At 41.0% G+C, this 19,323-nt stretch overlaps 1 protein-coding gene across 7 annotated transcripts in view; it reads left to right on the forward strand.

The window, feature by feature from the left end:
• The window catches only part of LOC109425809 (solute carrier family 12 member 4), an 836,994-nt gene that overhangs the window by 264,303 nt on the left and 553,368 nt on the right, over nucleotides 1–19,323 (forward strand). For 6 of the 7 annotated variants that reach the window (XM_029865597.2, XM_062842512.1, XM_029865599.2 and 3 more), the window contains exon 2: nucleotides 5,600–6,412. The exons of the other annotated variant lie outside the window; for it this stretch is intronic. In XM_029865597.2, coding sequence (XP_029721457.1) covers nucleotides 6,262–6,412 — 151 coding nt within the window. In that variant the 5' untranslated portion in view covers nucleotides 5,600–6,261. The remainder of the gene's footprint in view (nucleotides 1–5,599; nucleotides 6,413–19,323) is intronic. 7 annotated transcript variants of the gene reach the window in all.

A 19,323-nucleotide genomic window follows, 5' to 3' on the forward strand; every position in this document is an offset into this window, starting at 1 on the left:
AAGCGCGGTCGATGATGTGAGATCTGGGCATCTGGGGGAAATGTGAGGTAAGGAGGTTACCGAATTTACCTCACCGCCTAGGCCTTATCGACGTCACTCCGGAAAGCGTACCGAAACTCTTGCCAAACCAATTATTTTGGTTCTCACACGCCACAGCCAGCCGGAGCAGTTGGATCGGGTCGTGATCGTTGGCGTACACAGGGATGGGTTATTTTTTGAGAAAATTCAGTAGCTCGTAATCGGCTATGTAAACCATGGTAATGAATACATGCCCAAACATTGCATCGATGAAATCCTTCAGAGATTCCTCCAGAAATTTCCTAAGGCATAGGTTCCCAAACTTTTTAGGTGCGCGACCCCCTTTTAGCCAGAAGACGTACTATCGGCGACCCACCATAGAAATTCCCTCATTTGTTGTCTATTACAGTACATTATTAAACTGTCGCTCGCGACCCCCTGGATGAAGGACCCTGGGGGTCGCGACCCACAGTTTGGGAAACCATGCCCTAAGGGATTCCTACAGAAACTCTTCCAGATATCTCCAGGATTCGTTTAGGGACTGCTCCACGAATCTCTTCAGGGATTCTTTCAGGAATTCGTTCAGGAATTCCTTCAGAAATTCCTTCAGGAATTCTTTTTAGAATTCTTTCAGGAATGCCTCCAGGAATTCTTAAAGGAATCCCTCCAAGAATTCCTCCAAGAATTCCTTCAGAAATTCCTTCTGAAATTTTGTAAGGGTTTCCTCCAGAAATTACTTACTAGATCCTCCATTGGAATTTCTCCAGGAAATCCTACAGTGAGTCCTCCGGGAATTCCAATAACACCTTCAGGGATTCCTCCAGAGGTTCCATCTGAGATACCTCGAGGAGTTCCTTCAAGGATTCCACAAGGATTTCCTTCAAGTATTTCTCCAGGAATCCCTGCAGAGATTCCTCCAGGAAGTCGTTCAAGAATTCCTCCAGAAATTTCTTCAGGAAGTCCTCCAGGAATTCTTTCAGGGCTTCCTCCAGGAATTCCTCCAGGGACTTCTTATAGAATTCCTTCAAAGATTTCTCCAGAAATTCCGTTAGCGAATTCCTCCAGGAATTCCTTCGGGGATTCCTCTAGGAATTCCTTCAGGGATTCCTCTAAGAACTCCTTCAGGGATTTCTCCAGGGATTTTTCAGGGATTCCTCTAGGAATTCCTTCAGGGATTCCTCTAGGAATTCCTTCAGGGATTCCTCTAGGAATTCCTTCAGGGATTCATCCAGGAATTACTTCAGGGATTTATTCCAAGAATTCCTTCAGAGATTCTTCCAGGAACTCCTTCAGGGATTCCTCCAGGAATTTCGTCAGGGATTCCTCCAGGAATTTCTTCAGGGATTCCTCCATGAATTTCTTCCGGAAATTCCTCCAGGAATTTTTTCAAGGATTCCTCCAGGAATTTCTTCAGGGATTTCTCCAGGAATATCTCCAGGGATTCCTCCAGGAATTCCGTCAGGGATTCCTCCAGGAATTCCGTCAGGGATTCCTCCAGGAATTCTGTCAGGGATTCCTCCAGGAATTCCGTCAGGGATTTCTCCAGGAATTCTGTCAGGGATTCCTCCAGGAATTCCGTCAGGGATTTCTCCAGGAATTCCGTCAGGGATTTCTCCAGGAATTCCGTCAGGGATTTCTCCAGGAATTCCGTCAGGGATTCCTCCAGGAATTCCGTCAGGGATTTCTCCAGGAATTCTGTCAGGGATTCCTCCAGGAATTCCGTCAGGGATTTCTCCAGGAATTCCGTCAGGGATTTCTCCAGGAATTCCGTCAGGGATTTCTCCAGGAATTCCGTCAGGGATTTCTCCAGGAATTCCGTCAGGGATTTCTCCAGGAATTCCGTCAGGGATTTCTCCAGGAATTCCGTCAGGGATTCCTCCAGAAATTCCGTCAGGGATTTCTCCAGGAATTCCGTCAGGGATTCCTTCAGGAATTCCGTCAGTGATTCTTCCAGGATTTTCTTCAGGGATTCCTCCAGGCATTCCTCCAGGAATTCCTTCAGGGATTTCTCCAGGAATTCCTTCAGGAATTCCTTCAGGAATTCCTTCAGGGATTCCTTCAGGAATTCCTTCAGGGATTCTTTCAGGGAATCCTTCAGGGATTCCTTCAGGGAATCCTTCAGGGATTCCTTCAGGGATTCCTTCAGGGATTCCTTCAGGGATTCCTTCAGGGATTCCTTCAGGGATTCCTTCAGGGATTCCTTCAAAGATTCCTTCAGGGATTCCTTCAGGGATTCCTTCAGGGATTCCTTCAGGGATTCCTTCAGGGATTCCTTCAGGGATTCCTTCAGGGATTCCTTCAGGGATTCCTTCAGGGATTCCTTCAAAGATTCCTTCAGGGATTCCTTCAGGGATTCCTTCAGGGATTCCTTCAGGGATTCCTTCAGGGATTCCTTCAGGGATTCCTTCAGGGATTCCTTCAGGGATTCCTTCAGGGATTCCTTCAGGGATTCCTTCAGGGATTCCTTCAGGGATTCCTTCAGGGATTCCTTCAGGGATTCCTTCAGGGATTCCTTCAGGGATTCCTTCAGGGATTCCTTCAGGGATTCCTTCAGGGATTCCTTCAGGGATTCCTTCAGGGATTCCTTCAGGGATTCCTTCAGGGATTCTTTCAGGGATTCCTTCAGGGATTCCTTCAGGGATTCCTTCAGGGATTCCTTCAGGGATTCCTTCAGGGATTCCTTCAGGGATTCCTTCAGGGATTCCTTCAGGGATTCCTTCAGGGATTCCTTCAGGGATTCCTTCAGGGATTCCTTCAGGGATTCCTTCAGGGATTCTTTCAGGGATTCCTTCAGGGATTCCTTCAGGGATTCCTTCAGGGATTCCTTCTGGGATTACTTCAGGGATTCCTTCAGGGATTCCTTCAGGGATTCCTTCAGGGATTCCTTCAGGGATTCCTTCAGGGATTCCTTCAGGGATTCCTTCAGGGATTCCTTCAGGGATTCCTTCAGGGATTCCTTCAGGGATTCCTTCAGGGATTCCTTCAGGGATTCCTTCAGGGATTCCTTCAGGGATTCCTTCAGGGATTCCTTCAGGGATTCCTTCAGGGATTCCTTCAGGGATTCCTTCAGGGATTCCTTCAGGGATTTCTTCTGGAATTCCTCCAGGGATTCCTTCAGGAATTCCTCCAGGGATTCCTTCAGGAATTCCTCCAGGGATTCCTTCAGGAATTCCTCCAGGGATTCCTTTAGGAATTCCTCCTGGGATTCCTTCAAGAATTCTTCCAGGGATTCCTTCAGGAATTCCTCCAGGGATTCCTTCAGGAATTCTTCCAGCGATTTCTTCAGGAATTCCTCCAGGGATTCCTTCAGGAATTCCTCCAGGGATTCCTTCAGGAATTCCTCCAGGGATTCCTTCAGGAATTCCTCCAGGGATTCCTTCAGGAATTCCTCCAGGGATTCCTTCAGGAATTCCTCCAGGGATTCCTTCAGGAATTCCTCCAGGGATTCCTCCAGGAATTCCTCCAGGGATTCCTTCAGGAATTCCTCCAGGGATTCCTTCAGGAATTCCTCCAGGGATTCCTTCAGGATGTCCTTCAGGATGTCCTTCAGGGATTCCTTGAGGAACTGTTCCAGCGATTGCTTCAGGAATTCCTTCAACGATTCCTTCACGGATTCCCCCAGGAATTCTTTCAGGATACGCTTTCAAGCAGCATGTGGCTATTTTTTCTAGATCTCTCTCACCAATTCGTTCTGTGATCGATCCAGATAAAATAAAAAAAAAACTTCACTGGAATTTTTTTGAATTAAGCGCTCTTGTGCCCATAAGAAGGAACTATCGTAGGAAAAGGAATTAAAAAAATAAAATGCTTGAAAAATTTTTGGAGAAGTTCTTGGAGAAATCCACAAAGAAAATCTTAATAACTCTGAGCAGGGTCTTCCAGGGAAATTTTTGAAAAATGTCTTAAATTGCTAAATGAGTTTTTGAAGAAATTACAGCAAAAAATTCCGGAAGTACTCTTGGATGATAAACACATAATAATTGAGCAATTTTTAGGGGGAGCTGGGAAGAATCCCACAAAGAAAAATGTCAAAAATATCGTGTAGAATTTTTTTGATAAATTGCTGTAGAAAGAATCCTTTGAGGGCTATTAGAATTTTAGGAGAAAATGTAGCAAAAAATCCTAAGGAATTCTAGGATGAAATCTTCGATAAAGACAAAAAAAAATAAAATATTTAAGGAATTTTTGGAGAAGTTCCTGGTAAAATCCAGAAAGAAAATTCTAAACAAAACTTTAGAAAAGGTCATGGACACTTTTTGGAAGGACCCTTGGAAAAACTCGTAAAATTTCTAGGAGTACTTCTTGGATGATTTTTTTTTAGAAATCGTATATGAGCGTAGAGAAGTCCTCAGAAAAATTTTAAAAGGAATCGTAAATACAATATTGTAAAAGTCCTAGTATTTCATGAAAAAAGTAAAGAAAATCTTAAAAAAAACTGGAGAAGGCGTCAAAACCATTCTTGGAAATCTTATTGGAAAACTTCTGTAAAGAAAATAATTTTCAAATAGTTTTTCCAGGAAATCATGCTAGTGTCCTCCAGAGATTTTAAGGCTTTTCTGAAACAACCTTCAGCCATTTCTTTTAAATTTTCTAAAGAGTACTTCATGGAACCTTTCAAGAAGTTCCTCTAGGAGTTCGTTTATAACTTTTCCTAAAAATTCCATCACGATAGAATTCATAATTCACTCAAAATTCTTCCCACGAATTTATGCTGAAGTTCCTTCCGCGGTTTTCCTGGATTTCTTCAATGTTTTTTTTTTCAGGAATACCTTCGATGAATTCTTCCCCAAGCAACACACATGTTATAATAGAGTTACGACAGCGCAAGTTTTGGTTGTATATAAGTTTATTTGACGTAATTTTAACATTGCGTTGAAATAACGTAAAATAAACTTCTATACAACCAAAACTTGCGCTGTCGTAACTTTTATATAACATGTGTGTTGCTTGGGTCTTGAAAATTCTTCTGGGATTTCTCCAAGATTTACGAATTCCACCAAAATTTCATGGAGTTCTACTTGGAATGAATTTTGGGACTCCGCCTGGAATTCCTCTTGGAATTCTTTCAGGATATCTTGTAATTTTCCTCAGCAACACCTACACAAATACTCGTTTTTGTATTAAGACTTAAATAAGCCCCCCTACTGTGCACGTCAATGCAATCGACCTGGTCAGCCAGCAAGTGTTCTGGTATTAGGATTGACAAAATATGATTGAAACCGATGAGGATTATTATGATGACCAACACCCCAAAAGATGGATGACAATGGTGTGCTGAGAATTTTCCTGATAGAGGATGAGCGAACACTGACGTGGACAGCGTGTATCTTCATGAGTGTTGATTAGGATTGGGACACGACCACCTAGAGGTGGTGGTGGACAAATTTGCCTTTAAGTGCCAAAACTCAAAACATCCACCGCCAGCAGCGGAAGCACGGGCTGATGGCAAAAAAAACGACAAGAAAAAACGTGATGGTCATGAAGAAGTATTATTAATATCTCGTCTTGCGAAAGCGACCCGTTCTCGAGAGTTCAATTTCTGTATTAGTATAGTTTCGTCTATTCCACCCCCCGTCACTAGGTTTGTCAATAGCAATTTTCTGCGGAACGTTGAACGGTGCGAAAATTTTCGGGGGCCCACCTCGCTCACCCAGTGGAACGCTTCAGTAGAAGAGCGACGTGAGAACGAGTGTGTGAAGATGGAAAATTGATTTCAATAACTTACATCTGTGCGCCACCGTTTGGACAACTGGATTGTGACAGAAGCAGCCGTCGAGAAGGACGACTCCGTTGAGGGGTGACCTCACGCCGCTGTTGGGCCCCGGAGGAAAAGTGGATTCGGTAGAACTGGTGAACTGTGACTGAGAAAAAGTGTGGAAAAGTGCGGGAAAAAGGAGGGACGTTGGAACCGCTGGAAAAAAAGCAATGCAATTTTGATTGGAACAGGTGTCGTCGGTTGCAGGAACAGCTGAACGGATAAAAGTGATATTGATTTGAAAACTTTCGAAACCGGAGAAAAGAATCGGTGTTTGGGAGTGTTCTTCGGCAAGTTTAGCACCTGCAACTGCGAACCGGAAGAAAAAGTGTGTCGACCCGAGTGAATTCGATTAACGCCCCCAGGAAACGAAGCCCCCTGGCATTTGGTGTTAGTAAATTAGGTGGAAAAAGCTGTGCCAAATCCAATCAATTTCGAGAGCCAAGCGGGCAAGTTAGGGCGTGACGAGCCGAAGAATCATAGGTGACATGGCGGAAGATTGTGATAAGGCTCCCGTTACCAACAAGGGAGGCGATGTGGAGAAGGCCGGCAGCAAGCAGGCCAGTCCTGCTCCGCAACAGAAGGCTGCTGGAGGGGCAGCCGCTGCGGCAGCATCGCCCAATAAGGCCGCTGGAACAGGTAAGTTGAGAAACGGGGGTATGGGATTTTCAAGCAATGTTATTAATGTTTTGTGAGAATATGTTTCAATTAATTGTACATTTAATAGCTTTCTTAGTGAATCAAGTATCGTCAAACGGGGTAACATGCAACATGGGAATAAAGTGTCCTATTTTCTAATCAGAATTTCTAGACCAACATTTGGAAAGGGGCGGAACAACCATTGCAAACAATAATCGCCTGTTCTACCCATCCTAGACGCATTTCAATTTGTTTTTCGAAACTCATTCCATTAATGGAGAGTTTCCAATAACTATGATGACTAGTATTAAGAAATATGGAGACATTGGTAATTGTTAGTTTTTAGCGTTTTTGTGTACGTAAATGTTTTAGTCGTTTCGTATTAAGGCGAAACTGGAAGCATTTCCTCATTTTTTTGGTTTTTAATTTTTCATGAAATAACGAAGCAATATTTTCAAAATCGGTTGTCGTACGCATGTAGAGTATGGATCAAGGTATCTTCTGATTTTTTTTTTCTGGTGGAAAATGTTTTCCATTTCTGCAGAAACCATTTTTTTATGAAATTTTGTTCACTTTTTGTCTGTACCGGCTATATGTTTTATATGTACTAGATAGCATAGCCGACCGTACACATCCTGGGGTGGCTGTCAATAGAGACGTTAAATGCGCCTGAAAAGTTGCCTGGGACTTGACAAGCCTTTTATTGAACGACCTCTTTGTTCGACACTTGGCCTGGTCCTTACGATCAGCGGGGATGGGGAGGAAATGTTGATTAGATATCTATTAAGAAAATGTCTAAGAACTTGGGCCACTTCATAGATATCTGGAGTTGGAAGTTGGATAGAGGTATAATGGGATGCTTTCCAAGGCGAAAAAGCGTATGACTAATTGTTATAAATCGGGAATTTAGTTACATCATTTACCTGGTTACCGCTGAAAGAGTAAATATTAGATGACAATGAGGTAATTTTCATACAGATTATTACATTAATTATTCATTTTTTTTCAATTGTTAATCAAAAAACTGTCAAAGAAATAAAAAAATAATTTTAGGATAACATGTTTTGATCTCACCGAATAGGATTCGTTTAGTATTAGTAGTTAGTTTGTTGGCAGATCCATATTTTCAGTGTGGACAGGACCCTCGAAGGGCCCATATAGCCGAGGCGGTAAACGCACGGGTATTCAGCATGACCATGCTGAGGGTGACGGGTTCGATTCCCGGTCGGTCCAGGATCTTTTCGTAAAAGAAATTTCCTTGACTTCCTTGGGCATAGAGTATCTTCGTGCCTGCCACACGATATACGTATGCAAAATGGTCATTGGCAGAGGAAGCTCTCAGTTAATAACTGTGGAAGTGCTCAAAGAACACTAAGCTGAGATGCAGGCTTTGTCCCAATGAGGACGTTACGCCAAGAAGAGATAGAGAGAGAGAGGACCCTCGAAACCATTCCTGAATCGCTACTGGTTCTCTTCGGTTCGGCAAGTTCTTTTCGCATCTTTTTATCAAAATCGTAGCTCAATCACATGCCCTTGCAAACTAAAGCATCACATTTTTTTCTGTCACAATTTCTTCTCAGATTTTTCTTTGTACATATTTCTGCTGGTTTTCTTCGTTCTCTGCCGTTCTGCAATTCCCAAACTGACTTAGCACCAGCTCCAGACCTACCAGAGAAAACCCTGACTATGAGCCTGATACGGTGGGTTGCGAAAATTGAAACTACTCGAATTTCCGGCCGCATCGAAAATCCGCGGAAGCTAGAAAACGTCATATGTCTCAAGACTATTATTTAGCTCATTTTAACTCTTCTTTCGTGCCGAAAAATCTATCCATTTTCTGATTGAATGCATCACCAAAAGGACAACGGCACTAATCACGCGCGAACTTATTGGTAAATTCTATTTCACACCAGCCATCGATCGAATCACACGCCATGTTTTATCTGTGCTAGATATGCGAAAAATCTATACCCATGTCTGTACCGCATTTGACCATGAATATGTAAAAAGTTGTTCAGATGACCTATACATATGTACCTGTGTCGAAATGATTTCCAATTAAACATTACCGTATTAGCAGTCACTGACACTGGCACTGATGTAATTCAAATCTTATTTCTCACATAAGTTCTCCTGCAGGGATTTATAAATAAAGATATTCAGCAAATCCTTCCGATAATTATCTATGAATGTCTCCTGCTAGTTTTCATTTTGTAATTCCACTCGAGAATTATGTCAGGATTCGTCCATGGATTTCTTCTGGAATTCCTTTCGTTATTCTACTCTTCAAAAATTCGTGGGTGGAATTCCTTCTAGGATTATTTCTGGCTTACGTGCTGGTATTCCTCCTAAAGGGATTCTTACTGGGATTCTTTAAAAGATTCCCCAACAATTCTTCCTGCAATTTCTACTAGGATTCACTTCGGGATTCTCCTAGAGATTCCATCCGGGATTCCTACATTGAATTCTCACGAGATTCCTTCATAGATTGCTTCTCTTCAAACATATTTCCTAGATGTTCATCTAGGATTCCCCCAAGGATTCATCACAGGATTCCTTCAGAGCTCCACTCAGAGTTTTTTTTTTCTTTTAGATATTTCATCTGGAATTCTTTCAGGGATTTGTACGGGTTTTTGTTTTCCTTGAGACTTCTACAGAGCCTTTCCCAGATTTCCTCTAGGTTCTTCCCAAGATTTATTCCTAACGAATTCAGAGTCGTGGGTTTGAATATCACCAGAACGCATTTTTTTCACAAATACATCTCCCATTTTTTAATAAGCAACATTCTGAGTTTTCCAGCATGGTTCAGACATCTCAGCAAATCTGGTAAATGTCAGTAGAGGGCAATGAATGAAATTGTGCTTATTGATTTCTCGCGGGATTCCATTAGGGAGTTCATATCGACATTTCACCTATGATTCTTCACTGAATTCATACCGTGATTCCAGGATTTTTTCATTGAATCTTTGAAGATTCTTTTAAGATTTTTTTCCGACATTTATTATGCCCCAGGGATTTTATCCTACATTACTTTCGGAAATCTATTCGGGATTCCTTCATTCATCCATCCTGACTTTTCTCAGAGATTCCTCTAAGATTCGTCCATAAATTCCTCCAAACAAATTTTATGGAATGCCGTTAGCAATCTCTCCAGGTTTTTCTTCAAGGATATTTTCTGACATTCCATCAGAGGTGTTTTCCTGGGATTCCTTCATTGTTTCTTCCGGGAATCCTTTAGGGGTTTCGCCGGAATTCCTTCCGGTATTGTTCAACGGATTGTTTTCGCGTTTGTATCAGGGATTTCTCTAAGATTCTTCTTGGATTTCCTTTGTTCGTTTCCTTTAGAGATTCTTCCCGAGATTCATTCAAGGATTCTTTCACAGATTTTTTCTCAGGATATCTTCTGAGATACATTTACTGATGTCTCCAAGGATTCCCTCCGACATTCTTTCAGGTGTTTCTCTAATGTTTTATTTGTTTTAAAATTTCTTCCGTGATTCCGGTTTTCGTTCAGGATTTCTTTTGAGATTCTTTTTATGGCTCAGGAACCTTCTGAGAGATTCCTCGCGGAATTCCTCTGGGAAATTCTCCAGGGATTCCATCCAGTATTTCTTTAACGATTTCTTTCGGGCTTCTCTAGGGATTGATTCCTTCAGGGATTTTCGCTGAAATTCTTTCTGGATTCTTTCAAGGAATTTTCCTCAAAGTTTTCCCAGAATTTTTTTTCCGAATATTTTCAGGGATTTCTATCGTGATTCCTTCCGATAATATTTCTCTATTATTTTTTCCTGCGACTGGATTGCTTTTCGTAGTTTTCCCGGGATTCATGCAAGGGTTGCTCCCTATGGGGGAACGGGACTCTGAGCCATCAATGTCAATGAGAATGTTAAAATTTTGAAAAAAAAAATGCAACATCGTTTAAAGATTCTCCAATACGAAACGCTGGCAACATTTTTAGTCAAATAGATTAGAAGAGATTCTTGGAACCATAATAAAACCTAATAATATAAGGTTTTATGACAGTTCTCAAAATCTCTATAATACTAATTGGTCATCAAAAGGTTACTTGGGAATGACCGTGGACCGACCAGGAATCGAGCCCAAACAGTCTTAGCACGGTCTTCTTGATCAGTAGGTCGGCTCAAGAGCACGGTCTTAGTGAATAACAAAATTTGATTCAAATCAGATAGAAGTTTAAAAAAAAATTGTAGTTTTTTTTAATGGATATTTCAGACTGACATGAAACATGAAATTATGAATTCAGAAATTTTCAGTAGCGAGCCAAAACGTAATCTGACAGTCCAATTTCTGTTATTTTTGTGTGGTTGTCATCTCTTCCGCTCGCCTTGCGGATGTGGATCAGAGTTTAACGATGTGCTGAACCAGAACTTATTTTCATAAAATCTTGTGCACCTACACTGAACATTGAAGTATTTTTGAAATTACACCGTAGTCTTCCTTTTTCGGTGAAATCATGTCTATTTTAATGGAGCTTTAATATTGATAAAAATTTCATTTGGAGATTTAAAATGTGAGATACCGTGGGCTCAGTCTTACCTAACAAACATCGAACTCGCTAATTAAGTACTGCTGTATTTAAACTCCATCTGTACTCCGACTTGATGTTTAAACCACAACACACAAACCTGCACCTAAACGTAGACTTCTGTTCAAAGTTCGTTTTAATCACAAGTACCGTAATGCGGGGTCAAATTGATCACTTTAAAACAACTTTTGTGGATCACATTAGTGTCAATTCATGAAACCATGTGACAAAATTTTGGTCAACAAATTTATACTTTAAGTTGAATAACTCCAAATGGATCAGCATACAATTAAGCATCGGTTTAAAAGGAAAACTGCCTTCTTCGCCTAATTATGCACTTCCAAACCCGAAGAACGCGTTAAAACTCTTACAACTAGTGAATTTGACACTTAAGATGCAAAATAAAACTTTGAAATTTTCTCACAAACGCCTAACTGTAGGTAATTTCCTTTGAGTTAAGTGATTTCTATCACAATAAATGATTATTTTGTGGAGCGGACCTGGTGTGGTGGTTAGAACACTTGACTATCACGCCGAGGACCTGGGATCGAATCCCACTCCCGACATACTCACAAAAATGTGGGTTCTTCCTTCGGAAGGGAAGTAAAACGTCGGTCCCGAGATGAACTAGCCTTGGGTTAAAAATCTCGTTAATACAGACAAAAAAAAAGATTATTTCATAAAAAAAATAACTTTTTTTTAACTTATTTATGTTCAGATTAGCTACATCACAACCCAACCAAGGCTCCACAAACATGTTAAAACAATAGATTTACGGGAAGTCCTAGTAGCAATCCATTGTTTAGTAGCAATGATTTCAGAGAAGAGAAAAATACTAATAAAAGTAACTTTTTTTTTTCTAAAAAAAATAAAATCTACACTCATCTATATACATCTATTAACCAGATGAGGTAAGAAGTTCAAGATAATTACGACTATAGTATAAAATTACAAAGTAGTACCCGAATCACCAATTAAACCCCGCTGATCAATATGACCCCGGTTTACGGTACGAACATATTTTCAGTATGCAAAAAAGAACTTTTTCGAACGTCAATTGACAGTTCGCACCACTCGTTTATCAATCCAAAAGCCGCTTTGGATTTCATTTTCGGTTTCCACTCGGTTCGATTTTCGTTTTGTACTAGGGTACGTACACAATGTTTGTACTCGAGTACACTTCGGTATGGGGAACGGTTGCCCATGTAGCTGCCGGCTTAGAATAGCACTACGGACCACCTGTTCCAGGGGTAAAAGTCCACCAAACAGGTAACCCCAATCCAAGGTGTCAGGCGACCCGTGCTGAGGGATGAATGGTTGAGGGGGTTTAAAAGATGCTCGATCTTTAACGGAGCCCGTAGCGTGGGTAGATCGCCTTTTTGGGTTGCGTTGCGGTGTTAGATCTACCAAACCGAAATCTAGTGTCGTCCTATTTTTCAATTTTGGAATATGTGTTCTGGTAATTCAAGGAATTATAGTATTTAGTCCTTACTACTGGTGTTTTGGAGACTTCCAGTTTTTGAATAAAACTGAGTTTACCAACTTTACTTTGCATATAGTTAAAAACCTCACCATCTGAGGCTAAACTCAATGCAAAGGAAATCAAATTGGGTTAGGGATCCATGTATGTACTAACTCTTCGAAGACTGGAAAGTGCTAGTACGCAAGGAACATACTAGAATCCTTATTGCTGAACACTTGTTCCATTATTGGAATGATATTGCTGCTAATGTTAAAACCCGGGTCCTACTGGGGAGAATTTAGCAGTAAAACAAGGGTGATGCTAGGTTTCCGATGCATGGCCAATAACAGTTCTCTTGTTTTGTTTTCTAAGAAAACAAAACAAAAACTGTATCAAAATCGATACTTTATTGCCCCTTAATGGCAATTGAGTAATGCGACATGCACTACACTAATGATACGGGTAATGTCACAATAGATCTAAAAACTGGTCGCAGTGACAAACCCGAACAGGAATAAAAAAAAAAAAAATGGGGAACGGTTGCAAACACGGGTCCCAGGTAACAATTTGATGCTGTACAGACGTTTCGCTAACTATTTTAAATCAGCCTTCATTTGAGCTAGAGCTGAGCACAAGAAGTACAATCCTTTATTCAGCTTTTTTTTTCTCTGTTCGGGTGAGCCACTGCGACCAGTATTTAGATCTTTTGTGGCATTACCCGTATCCTTAGTAGGGGGATTAGGGGCATAATGGACACCCGGGGCGAAATGGACACCCCTGTTTTTGCCGAAACCGTTGACTTTTATGTTAAACTTTCAATGCATAAGTGTAAAGGAACAAGTCATTGTTCTATTTTTCAAAACTACCGTTTATATTCCTTCAAAATAACCAAAATATCATTGAAATTGAAATATGTTTTTCATATGGTGAAATTCTTATAATTTCGAAGCAGCAGCAAATAAGGTATTACGAGTGATTGAGTGTGTCCACCATACAAACAATTGAATTGTTAGCTTATCTACATGTATAGGTAGATTTAGCAATGGATGAAGTATTATATTTTTGATCAGAACACACTGAAAATAGCAGTTTCAATGCTGTAGTCTATTCGGGGCGAAATGAACACTGGCAAGTACGAATGGATTTACGTGCGTTGCATACTGTAAGGCGTTTTAGAGAGTTTGAAAAAAATCAATCCGATTATTTTAGCCTACAATTTATTTAATTAACTTTGAAGTTATATAAACTCGTCTAAGAGGGAGTATTTTATCTGTGGTATTGATCCCCGTTGGCAAATTACTTAACTGGTCGATATTTTCAAAGATACAGCATAAAATATGCAAGGGTGTCCATTATGCCCCGATGGGTGTCCATTTCGCCCCGTACCTTTCCTGCCAGCCCCAAAAAACACACGGTTTTCAATTCATTATTTCTTTACAATAATGACATTCTACCAGCTGTAAATGATTGAAATACGTAGGAAACAAGTTAAAGTTGTAAGCCAACTGCTAATATGTCAAGTTTTTGTCTGTTATACAGGCCTAACATACTCATTTGCTTAGGGTGTCCATTATGCCCCTAATCCCCCTATTTAGTGCATGTCGTACTACTCCATTGTCATTGAGAGGCAATGAAGCATCGATTTCTGTACAGCTCCTGTTTTGTTATCCCAGAGGTGCAAGAAATAGATTGCGATAAAAAGGTCCCGTTATCATAGAGATTTAAATCCCAGTGAAAGAGCGCCCCTAATCAAACACAATCTATTTGAATTCTGAGCAAAACAAAACGGTGGTACTGGTATTTATCCATGCATCGGAACTCTAGCCCCATCCATGTCATGCTTCTAGTTTAGTCCCAGGACAACAAAGAAAAACCCGGGACTTTAGGCTAGTTGCAAAACTCTGTCAAATTAGAGAATGTGTTCTGCAATAAGAATGCACGTGAGTCCTTGAATTACCAGAACTTAACAGTCCTTGATAGGTTAGTACGCAATTAGATACGTAAAACATGTTTGTTTTCCTAACATCAAGTGTAGTCTCGGGTGGGCAAAGTCCGATTTCTTAACTATCAGCAAGGCAGAATAAATGCAATTTTAGAAACTGTCACCAGTAACAAGGACTTTGTACCATGAATCCTTATTACCAAAACACATTACCCTTGACAAACCGGATGTCACTAGGGTTCGGTTTGGTAAATCTTGAACCGCAACGCAACACATAAAGGCGATCTACCTACGTTACGGGCTCCGTTAAAGATCGAGCATATTTTAAACCCCCTCAACCATTCAGCCATCAGCACGGGTCGCCTGACACCTTGGATTGGGGTTCCCTGTTTAGTGGACTTTTACCCCCGGAACAGGTGGTCCGTAGTGTTATTCTTAGCCAATTAAGACAACCGCTACCGACACTACACAGCTATCTAGGCTGATCGGGAAAAGAAGTTAATATTGATGATCAACTTCATACGGACCCGAACAGCCGAATTTATTCAGCTCTTAAACATCTAATTTTGGTGATTTTTTTAACCTTTTGCTGATTTGAGGTTCATTGAAAGACTGTTTTAAGGTTTAATATGCGCTTAATCAGTTATCAATTAAATTTATTAATTGTGTAAAAATAAAAATACAAACACTTTCGTGAGCCTGTTTTTATCATAAGCTGCTTCTATTTCCAGAAGAGACGTTTCGGAATGTCTAAGTTAATATGTGGGAATTGAACTCGGACCTTCTGATTTATAGCATACCTTAGCACCTACATCATACACAATTGTATACGTATCCTCGAAAACAAGAGAATAACTAGTTGTGTCTGATTTGTCAAGAACATACGTTGAACTAAGCCAGTATTGAGGCTGAAGAAGCGATGTGGATTTCACGAAAACATGCTTGGGTCAGCTGTCAAACATTATTTGATTAAAGCTTGAACAACAAGTGATTAATTCTGCATGTTAGTGTATGTTTAATGCTGGTTACACAGATGTGTATTTTTTTAAACTCTTTATTCAGTCATCTATGTTTGCCGATTGAAGAGATTGAACAAGCCATTATTCAGACCAATATTCAGCTATCATTGTGTTCAACCACTGACACCGTTACCTAGCCAATGTTCAGCTCACTGTACCACTGTTCAGCACTCATTGTTACTTGGGGTACTCTGATGTTTAGCGTTTGGTGTTCTACACAAGTGCGAGAAAACGTACAGAATTTGAACATGTGTTGATGTCGTGGGAAGACTGCGTGGGCTGTAGCACTTTAAATCAAATAATTACTTTAAATTTTACGTTTCAAATCATTCCACCTCCGGTTTGACAATTTTTGTTGTTTTGCGTGTGACGAAGGAGGCCTAGCAGTAGCTAGCCGAAATGTTCTCTATTGCCATTCAGTTTTAACTTTGCCATATTCACTAATCGAGTCGACATTCAAGTTACACCACACAAAAACTCTGCGCACTACAGTGTTGAATATCGCTGCTGCAGAATACGGCAACAGCTACTCAATTATTCCAATAAATTACTATTTTCCGTCGACAAAATGTTAACAAACTAATTTTCTTCGTCCAAGGGAGAATGTAAGCAAATGTGTGCGTGAATTATATGCAAACTAAACATCGTACTTAAAAACTACAGAATAAGATTTCTTCGTTGCACTGTAATGGCGTATAATGGTCTGCTGGGTAAAAAAATAACAAAAATATTATTGTCTTCAATTTAAAGTTATTATATCTCAATTCAGAAACTTTTGCTCTTGAAAACATGATTTGATTCGGATTCGAATACAGAACTAAGATCGAATCATGATTTTTGACCACCCTTCGTACCATAGTGTCACGTATAAGGTGTGACGGAAATTGAATTGATATTCTGATCGAAATAAACATGGAGTAGACGGCAAGGATGGGAACACTCACTTGCAAAGAGTTACATTCACTTGCTATTTTTTCAGCTCAGAAGCGTCCTATCAAGAAACGATGTATGGACGACTTTTGCCTTTTGGTTTTGTCTAAAAGTTTGCCAAATGGAGTATGGGTCGCACACGCATACCAAAGTCGTGAGGGAGCTGCGAAGGCAACTCTCCAAAAAGTGAATGTAAATTACACTCACCTCGTGGAGAGTCGCTTTCACAGCTCTGTCACGACTTTGGTATGCGTGTGCGACCCATACTCCATTTGGCAAACTTTTAGACAAAACCAAAAGGCAAAAGTCGTCCATACATCGTTTCTTGATAGGACGCTTCTGAGCTGAAAAAATAGCAAGTGAATGTAACTCTTTGCAAGTGAGTGTTCCCATCCCTGGTAGACGGTAATAGAATTCGAGGGACAATTACACAGCGCAACATTTTTTTGTCTCAAGAGCAAACTTATGTGTCTCCGAAGGATTTTGGGCCACTGAATCCTAATCCGGGCTCAGATTTGCTCTAACACGTCACATTTTTAAGGCTATACCTCAATTTATAGGGAAAAATATGCGATTTTGGGCTTTTTTTTACTGCAAGCCGTAAAGCAAGGAAATATTTTTTTAAAGCAATCAAAAGGTTAATTGGTCAATTAACATCTAAATTACCGACTCATGCAAAATATTTCGTTTTACCTAATCAAATTTGAGAGATTAAAGCATTTTATGTTAGTATGAAAACTTGCATGCAACTTTTGGAGAGTGACTTGTATGGGAAATATCGTACCTAACATAAATCGCTTAAAACTATCAAATTTGATTTGGTAAAACGAAATATTTTGCATGAGTCGTTAATTTAGACGTTAATTGACCAATTAACCTTTTGATTGCTTTAAAAAAATATTTCCTTGCTTTATGGCTTGCAGTCAAAAAAGCCCAAAATCGCATATTTCGCCCTATAAATTGAGGTATAGCTCAAAATTGTGACGTATTAGAGCAAATCTGAGCCCGGATTCGGATTCAGCGGCCCAAAATCCTTCGGAGACACATAAGTTTGCTCTTGAGACAGACAAAAAGTTAATTTTTGTTACGCTGTGTTATTCACCCTAATTATTTAAAGGAAAATCTAGTTGTTTTGCAACATATTTTTTTACATGATATGAATACTAATTTATGCATTTTTAATTTGTCATTAAATTGGTCATGAAGCATTTGGCAAAGTGCTAGAATAAACTCGACCATTATTGGTTGGTGCGTAGATGAAAACTCAACAACAAGTGTAGCAGGTAAACGTGTAGATTATTTTGTATTTTTTTGTTATGGCGTACAAAATATGAATCCTGGTTCAAACCCACACTACTGACACATTCACAACAAATTTGACGCTTATATAGCCAAATTTGGTAGAGCTGCATTCTAAACCTAAGCAACGCACATGTCATATGAGAGCTACTGCAGCGCAGATTTTGATTGTACAGAAGTTTTTTTTACTGTTTTAACTGTTTTAGCCCTGGGCTAGTTCATCTCGGGACCCACGCTTTACTTCCCTTCCGAAGGAAGAACTCACATGTTGTGAGTTTGTCGGGAGTGGGATTCGATCCCAGGTCCTCGGCGTGATAGTCACGTGTTCTAACCATCCAACCAGGTCCGCTCCGTGTTCATTCATTTATTTAGTATTACATCAAATTCAAGATAAACTGAATTAACAATATTTCTCCATAATACACGGTTCGTGGCCGCCGCTCTCCATCCTCGGTCGCGCCCGATGCTCGCCAAGTCACGCTCCACCCGGTCCGCCCATCGTGCTCTCTGCGCTCCACGCCTTCTTGTGCCAACCGGATCAGTTGCAAACACCAGCTTTGCAGGGTTGTTGTCCGGCATTCTTGCAACATGCCCTGCCCAACGTATCCTTCCGGCTTTGGCCACCTTCTGGATGCTGGGTTCGCCGTAAAGTGCAGCGAGCTCGTGGTTCATCCTTCTCCGCCACACACCGTTCTCCTGCACACCGCCGAAGATCGTCCTTAGCACGCGTCGCTCGAAAACTCCGAGTGCTTGCAAGTCCTCCTCGAGCATGGTCCATGTCTCGTGCCCGTAGAGAATTACCGGTCTTATTAGCGTTTTGTACATGGTGCATTTGGTGCGTGGGTGAATCTTTTTCGACCGCAGTTTCTTCTGGAGCCCGTAGTAGGCCCGACTTTCGCTGATGATGCGCCTCCGAATTTCACGGCTCACGTTGTTGTCAGCCGTCAGTAAGGATCCGAGGTAGACGAATTCCTCCACCCCCTCGAAAGTATCCCCGTCTATCGTAACATTACTACCCAGCCGGATCCGGTCGTTTTCGGTTCCGCCTACCAGCATGTACTTTTTTTTTGAGGCATTCACCACCAGTCCGACCTTTGCTGCTTCGCGTTTCAGGCACGTGTACAGCTCTGCCACCGTTCCAAATGTTCTGGCAATAATGTCCATGTCGTCCGCAAAGCACACAAATTGTCCGGATTTTGTGAAAATCGTTCCCCGGCTGTTGAGCCCGGCTCGTCGCATCACACCTTCCAGAGCGATGTTGAAGAGTAGGCATGAGAGTCCATCACCTTGTCGCAGTCCTTGGCGAGATTCGAATGAACTAGATAGTTCACCCGAAACCCTAACGCAGTTTTGCACACCGTCCATCGTTGCTTTAATCAGTCTAGTCAGCTTCCCAGGAAAGCCGTTTTCTTTCATGATTCTCCATAGCTCTGCGCGGTCGATACTGTCGTATGCCGCTTTGAAGTCGATGAACAGGTGATGCGTTGGGACCTGGTATTCACGGCATTTCTGGAGGATTTGCCGTACGGTAAAGATCTGGTCCGTTGTCGACCGGCCGTCGATGAAGCCGGCTTGATAACTTCCCACGAACTCATTTGTTTCAGGTGACAGACGACGGAAGATGATCTGGGATAGCACTTTGTAGGCAGCATTCAAAATAGTGATCGCCCTGAAGTTCTCACATTCCAAATGGTCGCCTTTCTTGTGAATGGG

The sequence above is a fragment of the Aedes albopictus genome, chromosome 3 (assembly GCF_035046485.1).
Source record: "Aedes albopictus strain Foshan chromosome 3, AalbF5, whole genome shotgun sequence".
In the NCBI taxonomy this organism is placed as follows: Eukaryota; Metazoa; Arthropoda; class Insecta; order Diptera; family Culicidae; genus Aedes; species Aedes albopictus.